Source organism: Centroberyx gerrardi, chromosome 20 (genome assembly GCF_048128805.1).
Source record: "Centroberyx gerrardi isolate f3 chromosome 20, fCenGer3.hap1.cur.20231027, whole genome shotgun sequence".
Taxonomy (NCBI): domain Eukaryota; kingdom Metazoa; phylum Chordata; class Actinopteri; order Beryciformes; family Berycidae; genus Centroberyx; species Centroberyx gerrardi.
The window spans coordinates 5523845-5548751 of record NC_136016.1 but is presented as its reverse complement, the minus strand read 5'-3'; the positions used below and the strand labels follow the sequence as shown (position 1 = coordinate 5548751).

At 44.8% G+C, this 24907-nt stretch overlaps 1 protein-coding gene across 1 annotated transcript; it reads left to right on the top strand.

The window, feature by feature from the left end:
- Positions 1-11679: 11679 nt before the first annotated feature.
- Positions 11680-21994, top strand: hs3st3l (heparan sulfate (glucosamine) 3-O-sulfotransferase 3-like). Its single transcript, XM_071907646.2, has 3 exons — positions 11680-12170; positions 20493-20722; positions 21606-21994. Exons 1-3 carry the CDS (start codon positions 11680-11682, stop codon positions 21992-21994), a joined length of 1110 nt encoding a protein of 369 aa, XP_071763747.2.
- Positions 21995-24907: the final 2913 nt, after the last annotated feature.

Sequence of the window (24907 nt, the reverse complement as noted above, 5' to 3'; positions counted from 1 at the left end):
ATAAATGATAATATTGAGTCATCGCCCAGCCCTACTTCACTTTTCCCCATTGGTCCTCTGTTCAACCTTTTTATATTCCCTTGTTTCTCTCAGCCTCTTTGCTTTGGTCCTAGCAGGAGCTGACAGCCAGCCTAAACAGACCTGAAGGCAGCGAGGGAGGCGCAGAAAAGAAACGCGGAAGAAGGGGGATCGGAGAGAGGGAACGGGCAGAGGAAGAAAGAGGGAAGGCATGCATGGACATAGAGGAGGACAGAGGCAGGACTCCTAATTGTCTGTTTAGAAGACTTTTGTTCTCTTGCTCAAGGCTGACAGCATGTTTCTTTATGTGCCCACTAAAAAGGTCCAGTGTGTGTTTTGTGTCTGCGTGCGTGTGTGTGTGTGTGTGTGTCTGTGTGTGTGTGTGTGTGTCTTTTACATGGCCACTAACAGGTCTCGGATCACTGGTCATGAAAAGAGCGGCTGGTAACCGTTGTGTCTCTGCTGGCGGAACTCTGCCTTTTGATTGGCTGGCTGAGTTGTGCTGCCGCTCCGGGCAGGAAGGGTTATTTTGGACTTGTGAATGGAGGCCATGTGGGCTGTTGGGTAATCTTTGTAAAGAGTGACTGGGACCCGACTGTTGTGTACATGTGCTCGCATTCACCAAGTTGTTGTTCAGCAGGCTTCTTTGTGATCGAGACGAGAGTGAAATGAGAAGAGGTAACAAGTTTAAAGAGACGGAAAAGAATGTTTTTCAGACTGGGGTTAAACAATATATCAATTTGGCAATATATCCGGATAATATTAGCCTTTTTTGTAAAAATCAGATATTGGCCAATCATCATCGTCCACCTCTAATATGATGGATATGATGCAAGTTTGTACGATTACATATTTACTGTAGAATTGATCAATACCATACTGTATGTACTAAGCTCATAACCTGAAATGATTATATTGCCAATGTTATGCAAAATTATTATTAGTAGTATTGGTAATAGTGCTTTTATTATTTTTATTATCCTGGGTTTCAATGGTCTAAATGCTGTTTCAGAGGCATTTCCACCCTGCTAAGAATAAAATTATGGAATTTTTTGACATGAAATTTAAAATAAAACGAACAGCATATTGGCTATTGGCAGCCTCAATCCAAACATTTTGGTATCAGCCTTCAAAAACCCATATCGGTCGAACCCTAGTATAGCCCTACCTATACGCTGCCTGGACATGCATCTGTTTTCAAAGCGCTTGAACGCCACGTTTGCGTATGAAATCTGACATTATTGCCTTCCACTATTATCATCTGATGAATTTGTGATTGTTATCAGGCCTGACAGAGGCCTGCGCAGCGGTCACCACAGGGACGCTGGCAGGAGCTGCGCGGGACTCGGGGGACCCGGGGATCAATAGGCAGACTGTGGAGGAGCAGAGGGCTGGCTGTGATCTCCTCTGCTCAGCTGAAATAATGGCAAACCACTGTGGTCTCTGAGGGAGTATTAGGGTATGTAGATAATGGCAAGGCAGGGCTTTGAGAAGGTTAGATGTGCCGTAAAACGGAGAAACGAAGAACATCCGCTTTTTCGATATAAAAATGATACAAACAAATTTCACAACATTGATTTTCCTACAAAAATTGGACATGTAGATGAAATTTGGTTGATGATAATATAATCAGTTTGGTAATGAGCCTCTATACACCTTTTTCTATGTGTAAGTAAATCTTTTGATCTCCAGTTTTAATCCTGTTATGTCATTTGCTCTCAACAGGGATAAGGGCAAATATAGGCAGAATGGAGTTTTAGTTATGCAAACACTTCTCAGAGCTGCTCTGGAGGCAGAAATAATCGGTTGAGTTAAACATCACTGGGCGGAGCCAAACAACCACACTGTTTTACTGCCAACTTGGCAAATCTGTCTCTACTTTTAGTGACTTTTCAGACCCCCTGGCAAATATTTCAAAAAGGCGACGAGTAACAAATCTGACGACAAACCATGGAGAACAATGTTAATATCCTGACTCAGAGCATTTGGCGGCAGATTGGTACAGCTGATGTCGATTTGCACTAGTCTATAGCTTGTCTAATCCAAAGATGTCACAGCGCTTCCCATACATAATGTAGCCCAAGAACGTGGGACTGTAGCAAATATATTCATATGCAAATTAGTATGTGACTTCACCTTACGACTTTTTGAGCAGTCAGTGTAGCTACTTTCCTTGGGAGAGAGTTGGCAACACTGTTTCTGAGTGCAAGTAAGCTAACTGTCAATCTTGAATGGGAAAAAAGGAACTCTGGTCAATAAATAAATAAAAAATATAAATGGCAATGACTTTTTTCATTCATTCATGACCATGACATTCATGATGTTGGAAGGTCAGCAGGCTAGCTAGCTAGTTTACCTAGATAACTATAGGCTACTACAGCTAATTTGAACTTGGAAAGTCAACCATGCTAACTAGCTAGCCTAGATAACTCAGTATGGCTAGACTGCATTTTTTTGGTTAGTAAGGCTTCATAATATTAGCTTCCTCCTCTCTTACCTCTTGCCTTTTTCACTTGGCTTCAGTCTAATGTTACAGCCTCTGAGAAATGTATAATTAAAACTCCAATCTCCCAAATCCCCCGTGCAAAAGCAAATCTTTGTCTCTATTCTGCAATACTGCATCACACAATGAAGTCAATATGAGTAAATATACTCTTTAATCGCCTTCTGTCAATGACTGGTATGGGTGCTTCACAAAAACAATAGAAAAGAGCAAATAGACCCAAGACAGATTAGACTGTGTGTGTGTGTGTGTGTGTGTGTGTGTGTGTGTGTGTGTGTGTGTGTGTGTGTGTGTGTTTGTGTTTATTGTCTATACAAGTGAGCAGCGTCTTTATGTGCGTGTCCATTAGGTGAGAGCAGCATATGTCACAGCTCAGTCAGATGGGCTTCTGTCTCAGTGGGAATATACTGCCTACAGCTGGCATCCATGGGGAACACACACACACACACACACACACACACACACACACACACACACACACATGCACACACTCAGAAACCACAAGGAAAAGATGTGGAAAGCTGTCCTTCATGCTTAACCTCTTTACAAGCAGGGATTATTTTCACTATATAATTAGGAATTCTTGGGTGGAGGGTGGAAGTGGGGGTATTTAGCGACAACAAAAGAAGTTCAAGTGACTTTCATGTGTTGCCTGGCGCTTTCTTGTGCTGCTCACACAGTGCCAACTCAAAAACAAGGCAATCCGATTAAGCGCTTCAACGACTAATGGTTATAAAATCTTTATCTTGCTTAGCCGTCCAATAAGAGAGCTGAAAGAGAGAGTAGCTCTAATTGTTCGTCAAAGTCAAGTCAAATTTGCATTTCATACAGTGATGCAACTCAAAGTGCTTTACAAACAGGGTAAAAAAAGACATAAAAGTAGTTGAAAGTATAAAAACTAGGAGAGCCATGTGTTGCCTTGTTGTATATTTTAAATGTTACCTACAAACTATTAAATGAAAGATACCTCTGTAGGATCCAAAAGTATCACTGTGTGTGCGTGTGTGTGTGTGTGTGTGTGCGTGTGTGTGTGTGTGTGTGTGTGTGTTATTATGTGAGCGGTTGTGTGTACTTTTGTGTCTTTGTATGCGTGTGTCCCATTAAGGCCAATGAGATGAAGACCCCAGGGACGAGCTAAATGAACAGGGTCATCAGTCTCTGGCTACTTGCTGCTGTCAGGACCAGAGTCAGGGGAAAAGAAGAGAGGAGAGGAGAGAGGAGGGAGGAGAGGAGAGGAGAGGAGAGGAGAGGAGAGGAGAGGAGAAACGAAGAGAGGGGAGGAGAGGAGTGGAGGATCTGAATTAAACAGCTCTATCGCGAGTGACCTAGTTCAGTTGGGATGGGGATAATTTGGGGGATGTGGAGGGGGGACAATATTTGGGTGCAAATGGGGATACGGGGATGACAATCGGAGGGATATAAGGCCTGGAGTATTGACTAATGCCTGGAGCTGTTGATAGTTTTAGCCTGTACTGTGGTAAAGTGAGGCATTTCCTCACTTTACCACAGAATATCAGAATGAGTCTGATGCACGAGTGTTTAGCAAACTGTCAAAATTAAACTGAAAGCTGATGTTAGCAACAAGGTTAACGTAGCATTATCAAAGATTGCCCTTCTCTCACTAGCTCTATCCAGTCAGCATCTGCTTATTAGCAAACCTGGCTGGTAAGCATCATCAAACTGTGGTACCTTTAACGTAATATAACCCCTTGAATGCTATAAACTAACGTAGCTTAGCCTACTTTTAGTGGAGAAGAAAAGTTAGCATTCACTAACTTCAAACAGCTATTGGACATCGTCTGAAACTGAGATTAACTCAACTAACCACTTCTGCTCACTGTGCACAGATATCAAAACTTTTGACTTACTTAAAAACACAGCAGCAAACTAGCCTCCGCCATTTTTACATTGCTTTGGTCCTTGCTGTAAAACTTCTCACCTCAGCAACTTGCCATAAATTGGTTCATACGGAAGCTAGCCCAACGGTACACATAAAAATGGCCGCCACTCCGACCTTCCTGGAACGTTGATTTGAATGAGAATGACCGTTCTGTACTGTTCTGTATTCAGAACAGTAAGCTCAGGAAGCTGATTAAGGACACTGATGAGAACATTGGGCTAGTTGAGAGAAAATGAACCAGATTTGGGCCAAATTTTGGGAGCTCTAACAATCGAAAATCCTCCTCATCACTGAATAGAAATTAATCATCCAATATCCCATGAAAAATAAGTGGATTTGAAACTTTTTGAATTGCTTTGTGAAGAAACACTTGCCTCATCAACACTTGTAGGAGGGCTCCTGGTGCCCAAATATGATGAATGGAAGATAAATACATTAGGGATGTAATCTCCGCCTGAGATGAGGGGTCAAAGGGGGCGGTAATCTGGTGGTAGGAGATGGGAGAGGGGAAACTTAATCCCTAGTTCAGCCATGCATAATATATTTTGATTAATCATACCCCCGCTGGCGTGATGTGACACGTGAATATGGGCTAATATATATTTTGCATTGCGTCCCATGCCCTGGTTTAATGTTAGAAAAACACAGTCAGATGGAAAACTAATGGGTCACTTGAAGCAAAGGGAGCGAACAATGAGGAATATGAACAGAAGTCCCTTTTGTTTCAATTTGGGAAAATCCGAAAATCCAATCGCACAGCGACAATTGGGGTATTGAGTCCAAAACATGAAATCACTTCATATCCATGACAAAGTCCTTTTGCAGTGGAATCAAATGAAGGCATGGAGACAGACTGAGCAAATTATTCTTCCAACAAATCCATATGAGCGGTACTTAGGATTAATATTTCTTTATTGTAAACCCTGGAATGAAACTGGACCTAGTGAGTAATGTGTCTCCTGATAGATCCAGCATGTCTGGAGAACATTCAGGAGCCTTCGAACGAACCTGTAAATTTGAATTCTGCGACCAGCGGAAGTACACTGACGAGGAGCAGAAGTCATTTTCCCCCCTGACACCGGGGTTTTTGAAAGGTGAAGCAGGAAACTGGATGGGATTACCCCCGTATCGCTATACTCTCTCCCTCTTTAATCCCCTTGCAAAGAGTATCCCTGTACAAACCCGGGATAACAGATTTATCCGGGATAACGTCCGTGTTGTTACATGGTCTCTCTCCTCTCAGAGGGCAAGGGGAGCCGTAATCCCCCCTCTCTTTACAGCAGGGACGTTAAACAATGCGAGCAGATGTGTCTGGAAGCCTGCGGAAATGAGGGCAGACTTTTCAGCAGGTAGTCCTAATCTCTTTTTTTCCCCTGATCTCGCTCTCTCTCACATACACACACACTCTCTCTCTGCACTCAAACTCCCTCTGTCGATCTCTCTCTCTCTCTGAGCGCTGAGTGCTGGGACATTAACCTGTTGTCTTTAGTGGTTGGATAGTGAGCTGTGTGTGTGTGTGTGTGTGTGTGTGTGTGTGTGTGTGTACTTTTGTGTCTTTGTATGCGTGTGTCCCATTAAGTGTGTGTGTGTGTGTGATTGCTTTCGCCCGAGTGCAATAATACATTTTAATGACGGAAAACACCGTGGAAAAATACATCATGCCACCGGTTCTCCTTGTAAAAGCCGAATCAATATTGAACGCAAAGGTGTTCATGCTTCAGCTGACTGCAGAGGGATCGATAGCAAAAATGCATTGAGACCCAGAGAGAGGCTCTTTGCAATTACAATTCATTATTATTCCATTAGGATGCATAGAGAAACGCGTCGGTCGATACGGACAGCAGTCGCACAGCACCTGCGGGCTTCTGTTCCGGCTTCTGCGCCAACCTCCGCTGTAAATGTTGTCCGTCCTTCCCAGCGAAAAACCCCCATCATCCCCTTCCACCGCGCTAATCTCGTGACTTGAAGAGGCTACAGGCCGCGGCTCAGCTGATTAGCCCCGACTCGGCCGCATTGTGGAGATGTAGCCGCGCTGATAGGGGCGCTGGCACCGACAGCGAGGAATTAGGGCCGATTAGGGTCGGACTAGCCCGGCCCGGTAAACTGTCCCTGGCCCTGAGACCTGCTTAAGAGACGTGGACGCCTCTGAGCAAAAGGTGTTTGAGGTTAAGGAAACAGAGAGGTAACTGGGTCAGCGTCAGGGTGAACAGAGGGATGAAAGAATGGGTGCTGGGTGTGGCGTTGTGCGATAGGTGGAAAGATGGAGGGAAAGCAATCCAAAATCGGCCATCTGCAGCATAGCACTTTGAACTTCATTCCAAGTGATGATGCAAATCAGGCATTTCAGGGTTCGATTGATGTGAGTTTTTGAAGGCTGATATCAAAACCAATATTTTTGTACTGAAGCTACTGTAATTTCGACATCAACATCTTTAAATTTGACCATTTTATGCCCCAAAAATGACAAAAAATGCAATGTTTTTATTCTTGTCAGGGTGGAAAAGCCTCTGAAACAGCATTTAGACCATCATGGGACACTAAAACTCTCCATTGAAACCCAGGATAAAGAATTTTTTTTACATGGTATGGCAGCTTTAAGCTTTAAGGCTATTCAATGGTAGAGGAAACTCTGGGATACATTACTGCCTTTAAATGAGGAATTAATTCACAAAATACATGATTGAATAATTAATTAATATTTGAAAAAAATGTGTGGCTGTGGTTGATGAAGATCCTCCATCATATCAGAGGTGGATGACACTCGATATTTAATTAAAGGTCAATATCAGTCTGGTAGCATTTATTTACTATAACACTTCCAGGAAAAATGATCATGGGAATAAACATTCACTGCAGGTTTGAAAAGCCTACAATTAAAGAATGAGCGCCGCCTACAGAATTACTCAATTGAAACAGCTCAGTGGATCAGCAGACCATGACCTGTGTTTCACCACGGCACAATAACCTCATTACAGCTACGACATGAATGGGTCAAAGAAGCACCTTGCTCATTAAAACCAAAACCATATCCACATGAAAAGACCTGAGGGCTCGCACAATGGAATTGCTCGAGCACCAAAACACACACACACACACACACACACCCACACACACATACACACACACAGACGCACACACACACAGACACACACACACACACACAGCCTCCCCAAAGAGGCATAAGTAGAGCTTATCCCTTCTTGGAGTGTCTGCTCTGATCTGGCATGGACCTCTCATCCCAGTTCACCCCATGGGTCACACACGTCCATGCACACACACACACACACACACACACACACACACACACACACACACACACACTTGGCCTGTTTGCGGATGGGTGACAGGTGGAGAAGGTGCTGGGGGAGCAGTAGGTGCAGCCCTCTGCTCTGGGTGTGGCTCTGGCAACGCTCAGCGATGCTAGCGGCCTCCCATCCAGGGACACAAGCAGGACATCAAGGCTCAATAAACTAGGCCTATATAGGGATATGACCTCTATTGCATTACTTATTCATTTCAGATCCAGCTGAGTTACATATCAAAAATTACGTCTCCCTCAAACCCTGAAAAAACCCTGTTAAAACCCTAAATTTTTGTTCATGATGCTGCACAACACATTAGGAATGTGTTCTTCCTACAAATTATATTGCAGATATGGCTCAAGGTTAACTGAAATTGACAAATGAAATTGAAATTGTGTGTGTTTATATAACCCCCATTTGCACTATAATTATTCATATTCCATTTTTCTTGGCTGTATCCTATTACTAATTGATGCTGCAGCGGCTCAATTCCCCAACAGGGATCAATAAAGTTTCATTATATCAAATGCTGAATGCGTTGTTTGCACACCAATCAGATTGGTAAAGCCTGTTACAACCTTGCCAATGCGATGATGTGTGGTGTGTCGTTCCAAACCGGACACACACATTGAAAAACACACACGGAGCGATTAGCGGATCCGTTTTAAGAGCACGGTCCAATAGAAAAGCACTTTAGCCCGGGCCCGTCGCGATGAGAGAAGTTGATACCGGGTCCTTAGGTTGGAAATGGATGGTGAGGTCACCGGTCAGCCAGCCTGGTTCATTAGTTCGCCAGTGTGATTGGCTTGCAGGTATAGGGCTCTCCACTGGGTGACTTATAGCTGTAATTTAGCCTTGATTACATACACCATTACTTTAACTCTAATTAGGCTGTCACTCAGTGGGGGGGAGGGTTGGGAGTGTGTGTGTGTGTGTGTGTGTGGGGTGGGGGGTGGGGGGGGGGTGGTAGTGAAGGATGCCGGAAAACTCACTGTAAAGGATTTATAGTTGTGAGATGGCAATTCCCTACTGCATGACAACGCAGAAATTTCCGAAAAAACGGCTATGCAAAAGTTAAAGGCGACCAAACATTGCGTAACACTGGAAGCGATACGGTGGATGGCTCGTGTGCAAAAAGACAAAACCCCAGTTCCAGGGGGTTCCTCCTGTCACATAAACACTCCTAAAAAACCTCTTCATTTCATACGCCGCGACACCCGGGCGTATTAATCGGGTTCCTCCATCCCCCCGCGCGGGATAATAAATCACGGGCCCTGCTCCGGCCCTGACCCCGGGGGTCGCGCTTTTATAGACGACCACTTCATCACGGAACAATCTGCTGGCCGACTGCAGACAAAAGACACACACAATCTCACCGGGTGACCTTGCCTCCTGATCCATGGAAGGATAAAATAAACAGGAAACAAAGAAGACGGAGTTATCAATTTATGTCTAATGTATCACTTTATATGTCTGTGTATGCATTCGGGTGGACGCTGCTCAGCGAGTGTCTGTCAATGCGGAATGAAAGGATACAGTGACATAGGTGATGGGTGTTATTGGAATATTGGCCAGGATAATGATTTGCTTATTTCAGGGTCAGTTGAGCATTGCGTATAGGAGTTTTTACTGCGCTGATAGATGATCGGTCTTGGACATTTATCATTTAGCACATAACTGCGACTTGATTCTAATGCCAATGTTCTTTAAGACCTTTCACTCCGTAACATCTGAGGAAACGATATTTCACGATGGGACAGAATAGGCTTTGATGGGAGAAAAAGAGAAGTGGATGCAGTGATGGAAGTCAGTTGTACTTGTGCTTCTTGACAGTTGATTGGGAACATTCAGTGAGAACATTCCAACGCCAGGAAATTAATTTGTCAAGTCGGATGGCAACTGGAGTGACTGATCAATAAAGTGTTAATGAGACAGGAACCACTATATTGATAGAGGGGCAGAGCGATGAAATGCAAATCCTGAATCTACACTGAAAGTACAAAATATTGGAAACATTTAACTCCTTTTATGAAGTCCACTGATGAGGTGAATCCAGGTAAATGCCATTATTCCTTATTGATTTGCCTTATTAAATCTATACCAATCACAAAGGAGGAGATGTAAGGAAAGAGAAGCAGACAATAGAAGGATTTTGAAGCTTTGAGACAATTGAGATATAGATTGGGCAAAAGGGGCCGCAACTCAATATCAGGAAGAACATATTATTATACCATATATTTTTGCCAGGTTATATTTGCAGCTATTTACATGCTACCTAATCTGATGTGTTATTCTTTTTTCTCTGGGCCTAGCAGGACACAGGATTGTTAAACACAAGAAACTTTTCTCTTTCCCAGTTGTTGTTGAAAACAGTGCCGCCATGATGGTGCATCTTTTTAGTCTCTCAGTGCAGGACAATGCAGTGATTTTATGACATGGGTCACATCTGCTATGGGATAATGACAGGGGTAAGCCAAATGGAACATGAAGTGTGTGCGTGCGTGCGTGTGTGTGTGCGTGCGTGTGTGTGCGTGTGTGAGTATGTGCGCGCGCCTGTGCACGTGTGGTTGGAAGGGGGAACTAATGAGTCTCCGATGAGCTATTATCCGTACCTTAGCTCCTCGCTCTGCAATAATAAAAGCCAACATTGCAGAGCTCCCTAACCTGCAGCCGCAACACAACACACGTCTGCTAATCCGAGCGATAAACCTTCCCCTTATGATGTGCAAACTTTCATAACTCACGTCGGCGTATCATATATTTGCACTGCAAACACTGTCTAGCGTTTAGTCACATATTCAGTCTTAACATCTTATTTATCTTTAAATATCCACTAATTCCACTTGTTTCCCATCTCTCATCTTTCTTGAGATGAGGCAAAATAAGTGTAAGTAAGGAAGAAAAAACTCTGAAACGAGGTGATTTGCATAGGAATCAAGTGAAATTATCTCACTCCATTGACAGAATTTTTTCACATTATGATGTGTAAATGCGTGTGCACTCACAGACAGTCCTTCAGGGTCAGGATCAGTGGACTATTGGCAGCTGCAGTATGTATGTAGCCTAATACTGTCTGACCACTAAGCCAATTATGTGATCAGTCTTAGAGTTGTTAGCTGGGTGTGATAAAGCCAGGTCCAAATGCCACATATGACATGCACTTGTTCACCTGGTCAGCACTAACTAGGATCTGCTGATTAGTGCATTTCAAATGGCACATAACATTTTTGTATGATTTGTTATTGGCTGGTTTCCTGGATAAGAGAAGGCAGCAGTGAGTGACACTATATGGCAGCCTCTAAATGAATCAATCATGTTAGATGAGGGTGATAATAGTATATATGAGGTATGAGACATGACCAGCACCATCTGCCCCATCTTCCCATGTGGGCGCACTGGATCCATCCCAGTTCCCCCCAATAAATAATGCTGGAATTAAACCCGCCTCCGGCCATGACCCTCCAATCAAAGATATCTAAGGAAAGAGAGAGAGAGAGAGAGAGAGAGAGAGAATGAATCCCCAGGAGATCCGTAGTGGAGAGAGACAGAAAGTGTAATCCCGTGGAGAGAGAGAGAGAGAGAGAGAGAGAGAGAGAGAGAGAGAGAGAGAGAGAGAGAGAGAGAGAGATCCCCGCTCGGATATTAAAGCTGCATTCTCCGCTCCACGCTGCGGGGGGTTTAGTGAGTGGGTGGGCGCATAGCCTGGATGTCACGCAAAAAATAGACCCACATAGACTTGCGGTGTGCTTGAGTGGTCGGGCTTTTTTGGAGGGGGTTTAGGAGCCGCTCGATGCGCACCGGACGCGCAAAATGAAGCGCAAGTGGAGGGGAGCGGAGCGCGCTGAAGGAGACTCTCCAAGAGTTACCGGGGTGAGTTGTGTTAACGGCGTTAGAGAAGTGATGTGAGCGGGAACTTGTGGTAGAATGGCCCCAAATCCCACATGGATCTCTGAGGGATGGCAGCTTTTCACCATAACCACCACCACCACCACCACCACCACCCGAGCGCCGAGCTGCGGAGGCTCCTCCACCGGCTCACCATCGCGTCCTCCTTGGGCATCCTCTGCTTCTCCCTGGTCTACCTCCTCACCGGCTGCTGCGAGTCGGACCTGAGAGAAAACTCCGAGATCAAAGCGGCGCCCGCGCACGAGTTCCTCGTGTCGGGATGGCAGTACGAGAGAAACGGTACCGCCGGTGTCACGGCGACCGGAGAGGGCGCGCTGTACCCGGGGGAAACCGGCACGGGTCCTCCCGGTTTGGAGACGAACAGCTCGGGGAAAGACTGGACAGCCTCTCGGAGGTTACCCCAGGCTCTGATTATAGGGGTTAAAAAGGGAGGCACCCGGGCTCTGCTGGAGTTTCTGAGGCTGCACCCGGACATCCGCGCCCTGGGCTCTGAGCCGCACTTCTTCGACCGGCATTACGCACGGGGTCTGGACTGGTACAGGTACGCACACACTACAGCAAATATCCACCTTGCCTATGTCATTTCATCTAGTACTGAGAGCTCAAATCTTAGGAAAAAGTCTGCCATTGGTTCTAGTGCAAATCACGTTTATTAATAGTGACATTTTTTGATTGATTCAAATGTAATTTTCTACTAGTGGAGAGATCTGCCTTATTCTGGCTGTTACAAATTCATTCCTCAAGCAAATTAAACTATATTAGCAGCAAGTGGGATTATCTCACTCCATTGGGAGATTTTTCCTCTTGTTTTAAAAATATGATTTTAAGACTCAATACTAGACTAAAAAGTTAAAAGATGCAGTCCCATGCCAGCAGCAGTGATGGAATCTTCATACCATGCTAAAATGATGGATTTTTACTTAAGTCTGTATGTGTGTGTAGGAGGTTTATTATCATAATTATATATGTTGGAGACCCAAGTGGGAGACCTATGCTTCTTCTGGAAGATATGAATTTGTTTGTGTTGTTTGCATACCCAAACATATCCACAGCCATTCCATGGAGGTTTAAGTGACAGTCGCAGAGACTCTGCCATCTGGCTATGCCAATCTGTGCATGTGTGCATATGTGTGCCTGGGTGTGTGTGTGTGCATGTGCATGTGTGTGTGTGTATACTGTAGGGACAGAGCGAGGCCTCCCCGGATGAGTTCTCACAGAGCAGCAGAGTAATCATCTCTGGAGCCGGAGCCAGATGTTACTGTTGTCATGTGGCTCTGTTCTCAGCCTCTTCCATGAAAACTTTGAAGTACTGTGCAGACAGACACTGTACATACTCAGTACAGTACGCACACACACACACACACACACACACACACACACACACACACACACAATGAAATCTAGGGGACAAATGCTGAATGATTCACGTTACTCAAAACTGGGTGAAGATAATGTGGAAATATTTTCAAAAGCTTTTCAGTAGGCTTTTTCAGACCCTGAATTTCAGATTTTTTGGCAACACTCTGCTTTCATACTGTGTGTGTGTGTGTGTGTGTGTGTGTGTGTGCATGCTCCTATAGACCCAGCCGCAGCCACAAATATGAGAGATTAAATGTGAGTCCAAATCTGGACGATGTGGCGTGCCGTCAGCGAGCTTACAGTATGTGACAGAGGCTCAATAGTGGTATTGGCTCAGCGCTGGAGCCTCTTTGGCGTGTCAGCAGCGATTTAACCAATGACAGAGATCAAATGGAGGGATGAATTTCTGCTTTCTGGGTAGTGTTTACATTCATGTGGCCATACACACACACACACTGCTATATCAAAGCTGATGTAAGCAGGGGAATCGGCAGAAAATCTGGAAATACTGTAAAAGCCACTGACACTCCTGTCTGCCAGCATGTGCCACTGCTGAGTGTGTGTGTGTGTGTGTGTGTGTGTGTGTGTATCACTCTCACCAGGTGATGCGAATGTGACACCAGATTGTCACGTCTTTCCCCCTCGGGCCAGATGGGGCTCGCTGCATGTCGAGCCACTTGACATCACTGTCAGCTCTGTCAATTGACCTCTGACCCCGGGTCACTTCACCCTGGGAGTTAATGATGTGTTCGCAGCACTTCATAACAAACAGCACACACACACACACACACACACACACACACACATACAGTATAGAGGCCGATGAAGGAAATGTTGTTTACGGGGAGGAAAAGAAAACTACATAATTTAGTTTATTTACTGATATTTGTGTTTAGAGTTTGGGAAAATGTCATTCTTTATCATTTCCAAATTGTGGCATTTCCTCATCTCTTCATGCACTTTCACTTTCACATCACACAGGCAATAGAGGATCAGCTGTAGTGCGTACATCAAAGCTGAGTCCACAATGCATTTCTGCATTACAAGTCAATGGAGTTCTCTCGGACCCTATCACGGAACATCAAATAGACGATGAGCGATACTGCATCTTCCTCCGAATCGCTCTTCTTCTTCTTCTTCTTCTCGGAAAACATTTAGCTTCACAAGGGCAATTGAGATCGGCGTCCCTGACAAGGATCCGCTAATGGCGCTGCACGGGCCGAGGAGATTGGATCTGGAGCTCGGCGCTCAGATGAGCCCCGAGATGGACTGGAAGTTTCCTCCTCGCCGTGTCGTCTATAGGATCGATAGCTCTATCTCCTCGCCCTGACCTTGAGTTGACTCCGGCATTAGGGCGGTTAGCGCTGGTCAGCTCGGCTTCTGTTACAATTAGCAGGAAGCTTTATCCTACATCGGCATAATCCCCCCCCGCATAGACACACGCAGGTCATGTTACACACCGCTCTTTCCCCCTCTCTCTCTCTCTCTGAAGGAATCCATTAAAATGGCTCCGCTGGAAATTAGCTTCGCGCTCGTAATGTTCCGCGATACTCAGGAAAGGGAGGTGGTGCAAGACGTGACAGGTGAATGGAAAGAGAGGAGAGATACCAGAGAGGAGGAGGTTAAATGGAGAGAGAGAGGAGAGATAAGGATGGGGTGAGGCGGAGGTTAAAGGGCGACGCCGGTGTTGCCGCAGCCTCGCGCGTCTCCGCTGACCTTTGGTTGAACCCGGGGGGGGGGATCGTCATCGCCGTCGCCGTCGGAGCTGGACTCCGACTCCTTCAGGTCTGAGTCCCGAGGGCGGCGGTGTTGTGTGTTTTTTTTTTTTAGTTCTTGAGGTGCAGCGAGATGTATCGATGTATTATCGACCCCGAGTTACTGGCAGAGCGCTAACCTGAGAGGGTGCAGTGTTCGCAGCTCCCATTGATTTCCACCAGGTCACACGAGTCGAGAAATTCATAGCGGATGAAATACGGTTCAGAGGCAGCAGGTGCGGCCTTGTAAGTAAGGCTCATGCGTGTTTTGATGTGTTGCTGTTTTGTAAAATCTTAACTTGTGAACATGGAGGATCATCAGAGATTATTGGGTTCATGAGGGAAGCAAAGGTGTTTTATAATTAGTCAATATGCCTCCCACTCATAGGCTTCAGTGTGTTGATTTAATGCTGGGGAACAAGGCCTCTCAGGACACGCAACGACAGGGAGGGGAGGGCAGAAATGACTCGGTCCTTTCAGAGTCAGACGTCCCGATGGCAGCGACTCATTTGCAATTCATATTGCACTCGTTAAAAGGAGGCGTTTAAATTCATACCCATACATTGGGTGGCTTTGTCCCGCGATGACACAGCACATGGTGCTACTTGTGTTCCTGTGTGTTTTTTTTTTTTGTTTTTTTTACGCAGGAATATAATTGCCATGCAAATCGCAAGGAGGACGCCTGCCAAAGCATTTGATGTTCAGCAGGATTCGGTGGGTGGGAATTAGCGGCGGACATGAAAGGCGGATTTTCTGATGAATCAGATTTGTTGATCTGAAGGGGGGCGGGGGGGAGTGGGACTAAAAGAGTGATCAAGTCTATTGGGGTTGTTATATTTGGATTATCATGATTACAATCATTTCACTTTTTTATTTTTATTATTTTCGGCATGTTATTGTGGCATAGTGCAAAACATGATTTGAGACCTATATGTTTAAATGTGAACTTAATTGATTACAGAGTTAAAATTGAAACAAGAACAGAGGCATACATCAATGCATCTGACTCTATGTAGCGTTTTTGCTCCTGCCTGTGTGTAACTGGGGTTCAGGTGTGGTCTGTCCTCTCCCTGTACTGTACTGGAGGTGATCACCATAAGGCCCAGACGGGTGGGGCGATCTGGCCCTCATTAAGGCCCTCTCCTGGGGGTTGGAGAGGGAAGGCGAGGGGGGGGGTCCGGGGCCCCTCCATGATGGATGTCTCCTGGAAGTGGACAGGGCACAGCCACAATGGACCGACCCCCTAATGGTCCCCATCCAGGGGAAATGGATGAGCGGCCCCCCAATAACACACACAAGCAGGCACATGAGCACAGTCGCATGCACTCATGCACACACACACGCACAGACACACCCACACCTTGTATGTGATACAGAAATACACAATTGAGAGTGCATAATGAATATTGTATGCATTGTGCTGAGTCGATACCGCTCTGCTGTTTGACCGCTAATTATTTCCTCCTTGGATCAAACATCAAAGATAAACACGCCAGATTTTACATCTTTGATCCAACACACCCTCAAATCCCTCAACTCTTTGCTCTATATTTCCTGGTGTATGTGCGATAGGCGCTGCAATTGCTTCACATTTGTTAACACACACACACACACACACGTGCGCGCGGCACAGCATGGTACTGATGGGGCTCCAGAGGGTCCTCGCTCCCCCAATCTCCACCTGCCACCCTTCATCCCAGCTGAGGCCCGGTGCTGCATTACCAGCTCTCTCCGTCCCCCTACATATACACTAACACCTTCTTGCTTCATACACACCATCATACCACCCTCCTCCCCATAACATGCTCCCGCTTGTACCCCAGGTAACCCCGACCTACACCGCCTACGCATCGTTACTGTAAGCCCCATAGGAGCAATAGCCAGTGGCCTGGGCTGGCCCGGGCTAAGTCACCAGGGAGGACCGCTGAAATAGTGGGAAATGGATGACAAAAGAGAGGTTCCTCAAAGGCAAACAGAGGCTTATTATAAGCTGCTGGCTAATCCCTCTGTTCGTCCACAGGATGTTTGATCTTACGCTCGATAGTAAATGAGAGGTGTAAGGATGTAGCGATCATAAAGAGGGTTTCTAAACTGCCAATTAGTTCAGCTTTCTGACTGGTGGACATTACCTTTGTGTTCACATATGTGACCCAAAATGGCCAATAACCCCATTGTGGGTTTTTTTCTTCTAAAACTGTGCAGTCGTAATACATTCAGCATTTCACATCACAAGTTAGCTAACTAGCGAAAGCAAAGAAGGAACTCTGGTCAAAATATATATAAAAAATATAAATGGCAACGACTTCTGTTTCTCATTCATGACATGGCATTTAAAATCTTGGAAGGCCAGCAGCTAGCTAACTAGCTTTCTAGCTAGCTATAGGCTAGTATGGCTAGTTTGAACTTAGAAGGTCAGCTAGCTAACTAGCTAACCTAGATAACTGCCATTTATATGCCATAGCATTATTGATAATGCCATTTTTCAGTTAGTAGCAAGCTAGGCTTCATACGGCTAATATTAGCTTCCTCCTCTCTTACCTCTTGCCTTTTCACTGGGCTTCAGTCTGACATTACTTACTCACACAAAAACTGTGGTTATGTTACGTCTGTAACTTCTTTTCGATTTTTTTTACCTGAATGTATGCAGACTTTTTTTTTTTTTTTTTACCTTTTTTTTTACCTTTTTTACCTGAATGTATGCAGTTTTAGTTCAACACATTTCTCAGAGGCAGAAATAATGTCATTGGTCGAGTTGAATCTCAATAGACCTTTTTCACAGCAGCCATTTTGACGTCCGTGCCATTCCAATGAGCCAGCATGCACAATACCAGGCCCTGGCACTGGAAGTTCTGGAACACCTAAATGGAATGGAACCATCATTAATGTTATTAGTTACACCTGTGTTTACCCTGCTATGACATGTCAAAATGGCTGCTGTGAAAAAGGTCTATTGAGATTCAGCTCGACCAATTATTATTTCTGCCTCTGAGGCAAAATGTTTGTTGAACTAAAACTCCAGTCTGCATACATTCAGGTAAAAAAATCTAAATGAAGTTACAGACGTGGCCCCATATTCACAAAGCTTAGCCATTTATGCCAAAAGAAGGATTGGGGCATATTTAGTTATTAAAAACGAACAGCTATTTTGTCTGTCAATTAGCGTGTTTGTGCAAACGTCGTAGCAGGAGCATATTTATGTTACATCTTTTCTTTTGATGGGGCTCTTAGGTCCAGTAATTAGCTCTTTGTGCTTAGGTAATGGTATGGGCTCTGGGCTCTAAGGCTATTCACAGACAGATTGCTAATGGAGGCGCGTTTGTATCCACTCCCATCATTCCTTCATCAGTCACCCACCCCTTTCATTTAAAACACTCAAGCAAATGCTCTAGGCGCACACACACACACACACACACACACACACACACATCTGAATGAGCACACACGTAATCTTTAAAGGTCTGTTTAAAATCCACCACACCCACCCTTTTTGTCTTTAAAGGAGCAGAGTGTTTGTGTGTGTGTGTGTGTGTGTAATTTTGGATCTTTTATGTCTTTGTATGTGTGTGTGTGTGTGTGTGTGTGTGTGTGATAGAGCGTGAGAGATGGGTCCATTGGGAGGCCAGAAGCACAATAGCAAATGCTTGACTAATGACTGAATAATGAGTGTATGTTTGTGTTTTGCTGTGTGTTTGTGTGTGTGCATGTGTCCGTGTGCGTCCGTGCGCACGTGTGTGTGTGTGTGTGTGTGTGTGTGTATGTAACAGACTGTGCGGCTCCTCCTGCTCAGGGTATCGGAGTTAAAAGGGAAGTCTTCAGGCTAAGTGGTACTCACACCGCTCAGATCAAATGAAATCACTCACTGTGTGCGTGTGTATGTGTGTGTGTGTGTGTGTGTGTGTGTGTGTGTTTTGTGAGAGCGGGGCTGGCTTGGAGGGTTGGATGTATTGACAGGAGGTCATGTTGCAGGAGCAGCTGAAACCTGAGCCGATACCAGAGGACGATCAGAGCATCCTGTCCTCGTCGGTTGACCCCCCCTCTCTGTCTTCTCTCTCTCTTTGCTTTCTTCTCCTTCTTTTACACACGTTTCTCACTTAATACTGCTTGGTGACAGTAATTCGGTCCACTACTTTTCCGCTAAAAATTGACAATTGCATCCTCTCTTATCAGGATAACATGATGGCCTTATGTTCTTGTCATCCTTTTGCTGGAGAGAAGATCAAATAGTGGGCACACTTCTACCCAGGGAAACTGAGCTTTTTTGCAATTCTTCATCTAAACTAGCTTTTTGTGAGAGGATGAAGACTTTCTGACTAAAACAAACTGGTGGGATATAGTTTTTGGTTGGTTATAGTTAGGGTTATATTAGTTATTTAGATAACTTGCTTACTTTCAATACTATTTGACCCAAACCTGTGTGTGTGTGTGGAATATATCAGGCGATATTGGCTTTTTAAAAATCAGGTATCGGCCATTCAGTCGTCCACCTCTCATATGATGGTTCCTCCCTTACCACAGCTTGTGAATATGTTTTTATTATAATTGTTTTATATCAGATGCCTAAGCAGAGAAATAATCCCAGTGCGGTGTGGGAGGATTTTACTCAGCAGTCTGTAAAACCTCTAGTGAAACCTGCCTCACCCTGCTTTAAGGAGCTGCTATCCCACCTAAAATAATTTTATTATTATGGCTTCTAGTGGAGAGTTTTAGTGTCCCATGGTGGCTTAAATGCTGATTCAGAGGCTTTTCCACCCTGACAAGAATAAAACTCTTCCTTGTAATCCTTGTATTTTGGGGAGAAAAATGGTCAAATTTAAAGATACTGATTATCAGCTTCAATCCAAAATTATTATATTATAGCTTTACTTTAGTGAGATGAGTCCATGATTCAAAACACTCCGTGCCCACGGCATGGGGGGGAGGCTGTGTGTGTTTGGTCAGTCAGTCAGGTGTGTGGCAGGTGTGTCGGCAGATGTACCCGAGTCTCCAGCCGGTCCAGTGGGGCCTCTGGAGTCATTTATCTCTAAATGAGTCCCATCTGCTGGGCTTCTGATGCTGAGGTGGAGGTGAGCGGAGGAAGACGCATTAAAATAATGACTGATCTGTTTATGTTGCACCGCCGTCCCCTCTCTCTGTGTCTGGATCACTGTGGATCTGAGTCTATCTGTCTTGTGAGGGTGCAAATGGCTTCCGTGTGTGTGTGCGGGTGTGTGTGTATGTGTGTGTGCGCTTGAGCGTTGTATGCAGAGATGTAGTGGAGTGTGAACCCGCCTAAACCCGGTTGACCCACCTTGTTATTTGCAAGAATAGAGTGTACCACCTTTTAAGGTTGACATAAAACTGTAGTACCTAAATTCATAATATACATCATAGAATGTAGAATAAAACTGCTGCAAGTTATATAAAGATAGAGTCGTATAAGGGGGAATTTTTCTTTATATAGGTGGTGGTTTGCCTTATGATGATTTGCCTGTAGGTCATGGTTTAACACACCTTTTTATTTACCACCACATCACTGATTGTATGATTGATGACCGTCTCATATTAATGATAATTCAGAATTACCTTGAGACCAGCCGCTAGACAGCAGCAGCCTACTGTAAGCCAGGTACATAACGCTACTGCAAAATAACTGCAACCGGATACCAGATAAATCAAAACGCTGCTAATAATAAAGACACAGTATATGCTGCTGCTTTTCTGTGCCTTGGGTATTCGCTCCTAGGAGTCAACATGTTTTCCTCTACTTCCAGAAGTATGATGCCCAAAGCTCTGGACGGCCAGATTGTCATGGAGAAGACGCCGCGCTACTTTGTCACCGTGGAGACGCCGGCGCGGGTCCACGCCATGTCGCAGGACGTGAAGCTGATCGTGGTGGTCCGGGACCCCGTGACCCGGGCCATATCGGACTACACACAGATCATCTCCAAGGCCCCCGACATCCCTCCCTTCGAGAGCCTCGCCTTCAAGAACCGCACCACAGGTATCCATTATGGTGTTCAAGTCCAAGATTCATAAGGTTTGTGTTTCTTATGTAATGAGAGACCTTATGAAACCTGGGGTGTCCTGGTGATTCAGATGGCTAAGACTCACACCATCTCCTGGCTTTGATGTAGTGGATTCGTATTGACCCTAGTCTTTCCTGGTTCTCTCTACTCTGGACTCTGAACTGTTTGAACTCTGATTTTCCCCTTAAATTTCCCCTTAAGTAGCTTCAAAGTAGAATTGTTTTCCCATACTGTACAACAGTATCACATACATGTTCTGTATCTGCTGGTTCCAATGTGTCATTGATGATCTGACCTGGATCTGACCTGTTTCTGACCTATTGCTTATATTGAGTGAAATATTCAAACCCAAGACGCCGTTTTTTATGGCTGCACCATTACATCAAATGGGAAAAATCTGGATGTCTTGCGCATCATTTCCCTGTAATTCAGCATGACATATTTGGTATCTTTGGAAACCTTGGGTTCTTGACTAGAATTTAAAATAAAGCTCTGTGGGTTTGAACAAAGCTTGGCCACGCAACATGCATTTCTAAACATGGACCAACCGGTGGGACCGGCAGGGTTGAAGAATTAAGAGTGTCTAGGTGTCGATGCAGAGTTTCAGGCAAACAACATAAGACAGATTATCATCATTATCTTCATCAGATAAACAACCACAGCCTTCCTCTGCCCCCTACCAACAGGCCTGAGACAGTAGGGATAAATAAGTCCTTCCACCTGTTTTTCTTGGCAGTAGCGAGACTAAGGTTTTTACCTTAGCGATGGGACAGTCTTGATGAGGATTCGAGAGGACGGTGATGGTTATGACGATGATTTTGAGGTTATAACGGTCTTGTATCTCTGTTTGGGCTGCAGGTCAGATCGACTCTCTGTGGAGCCCGCTGTGGATCGGCCTGTACGCGCAGCACCTGGAGCGCTGGCTGGCCTGGTTCCCCAGGGCTCAGATCCACCTGGTCAGCGGGGAGAGGCTCATCTCCGACCCGGCCGGAGAGCTGGGCAAGGTCCAGGACTTTCTGGGCCTCCAGCGGATCGTCACGGACAAGCACTTCTACTTCAACAAGACGAAAGGCTTCCCCTGCCTGAAGAAGCCGGAGGGCAGCAGCAAGCCCCACTGCCTGGGCAAGACGAAGGGGAGGACGCACGCCTCTATCGACCCGGAGGTGATGCGGAGGCTGAGGGATTTCTACAAGCCGCACAACCAGCGCTTCTATCAGATGGCGGGCCAGGACTTTGGATGGCAGTGACCGCCACTGACTGTGCGGAACCTGCTGCTGGCAATCAGGGGGCGATTACAGCAGTTAGCTTTACACTGCTTTGGATAGAAGCCTGTGCAAACTCGCCATCTGACTGTGGCCCAGATGCAAAGACTCGCGTACAAAAGGTCCACAGAACCGAGCCAATGGTCTGCTTCTGACCAGCAGGGACATCTCAAGAGACTTGGAAATGAAAACCCAGTGTCAATACATGTACCTCCATCAATCGATCATCTCGCTCAGCTGTTTCCAAGACAGCGACGTCATTTTATGTATCACTTAGATGTTCAGTGAAAAGGTGCTTGCACTAAAACTGTTTGTAACGCACACTGTAGTTCCATGTAATAAGGGTGTCACCTCCCATCGTTATGGCTACTTATTCCTACCCCAGTGTGTTCAACTAAAGCCTTTGTGTGCTGCCAGTGCGAAGTTGGTTGTCAAGCTCTGGTTACTGTGAATATTTCCAGAAAGAATCAATGAAGTTGAATGGTGAGATGCACAGTGTAGCTTAAGTCTTTTAGCTTCTCCGGTCTGCAGTTTAATCCTGATGCTCTAGTCGGTAGGCTCTGCAATGTAGTGAAAAAAAATGAACACAAAACGGTTGCCTCGTGTGTTTTTACATTCCTGAATTTACACAACTTTCTTTTTCTACCTGTCCGTCATTCAGTCTCACCGGTTAAGAATCCTATAGGCAATCAATACATACTGAGTATCATCCTCCGAGCATTATTCCCGAAAAAGGGGGGATGAATCTTTTATGTGGAGCGCAGCAGATGGGGCGAGCGAGAGAGTAGCAAATCTTTATATGAGCTCAGATTTGACTGAGTGGTTTTGTATTCTTGAATAATGAATGTGGATAAGTGGATGTAGGGGAACTGGTGTGGATCACTTGCTTCTTAGCGCTGTTGCCGATTGGCACATTTCTGTGGTAGGCTTAGGTTAGCATCCCATAGCAAACCATCCTACCTTGAGCAAAGGGACCATTGGAGGACAACCAAATCAGTGTGTATAGGTCAAACTATCAACGGCCATCTCTTTTGACATAATGTATGAAGCTTTCGGGCTCCGTTATTGTGAGAGAGGGCCTGCTTACAGGGACGTCTGTTTTCAGTTTGCATGTATTTGCACTAGTTTGAAAGCATAAAAAACATTAAAACTATTTTGAAGCAAAGTACTTGTCCCAGTTGATTCAGTTGGTTATTGTCCTGATTTTTGTGACGTTTATTCTTTTTCTTTATTGTTTGGCCCAGAATGCTGTTGTAAGGTGTTGGTTTGAATCACGTGTGTGAATTTTGATTATTACTGAGTTTGATTATTTCGGTGGACTTAGTAACTGATTACAAATCTAAGAAGGCAATTCATAATCTGTAACAGATCACACTTTAGTTGAAACATTTCCAATCCTGTGTGTGTGCATGTATGCATTAAGGCACATGGTTAAATATTAGTTAAATATTATTAACACAGTGGTGGAGAAAACAGATTTTGAAATGAGTTGAACTGTGCTGGGCTTGAACTGAGAACATTATGTGACAGCAGTCTGTCAAAGTAAGACGCTAGCGCCCTCTTATGGACAACAAGGGAAGGATTTAAGAGCAGTGGGAAGAAAAAACTGACCAGCAACAAATTTGTTAAAAAAAACGTTTTTTTTATTATGATATACCCTCCTAATTCACCTTAAAATAATATCTTCTCTTAGAAATTCATATTTTTAATTCATATTAATATCTGCTAGGTTGCCTATAATTATCCACATAAATGTAACAAAAGAACACTACACAAAAAGTGCCACTATAAATAAGTCTATGACACACACATAAGGACACAACAATCCATGCTTCAATATTTACTGTAACCCAGGATAATGAAATAGAACTTAAAACTTTACCAGAATAAATTAAATTGTGAAAGTGGTCTACGTTACGTCTCACTTTGAATCGAACAAATAAATAAAGTCCACAAATATACAATATATTTTCAAATGCACTTAAAATGACTGTAAATAACAACTATCCTGGTCTCTGCTACTCCATAAATATAGTTCTGGAATACTATGCTCTATTATAATTCAACACGAAGTAGAAGAAGTCAGGTGCGTTTACTGAGAAAAGTACCCGCGGTACCTCGCCCCTCGTCAAGTAAAAGTGACTTAAAAAGCTTCAAAAGAGGCGCGCGCCTCTCGCTGATGAGTTTTGGCAGTTTGCACAGACGGCTACATGGATCCTCTGGAGCATTATTAGGTGGAGAAAGAGCATTCCCCTCGTTAAGATGTTGTGAGCACAGAGCATGCTGTTTGATCAGACGCATGCTGCTGTAATCAAAGGCACTCAGCACGGCCTAGGCATCCTCCACCCATGTACACCACCTTTTATTCCTCTGCGGCTAAAACGCCCATTCTCGCATCGATCCCTCTGTTATTAGCGGCCTCCTTTTTATCTTTCTCCAGTGATAGCAGTCTGTTCTCCTAAATAACGCTTCACTTGTTCGGTGGGGAGAGTCGGGGAAACTATTGACTACATTATAGTATGCGATAAAACTTGATGAGGTGTTAGGGTTAGGATTGGGTGGGTGGCAGTGCACAACGTCTGTCATCAGTCCAGTATGAGAGTACGACCTTGGTCAGGTACCTACTGTCCAGCAATGTATCTATAACTGAATGATTAAGGAAAAGAAATGTCTCCAATGTTATTGACGCTCCCTAATGAATCATTTCTAAAGGCAAAGTACATACAGTATATATTCACACTCCAACTGGCACAACCACGCACACTCACACACACTCACGCAAAGTCATGGACGCAACTTTGTACACTTTCCTCAACGAACCAAATCCAGAGCTCAGAGCCTTGAGAGTCGCTTGAGTCTTGAATACTGTGGATGTTGGAGCATGGGTGGACTGAGGCA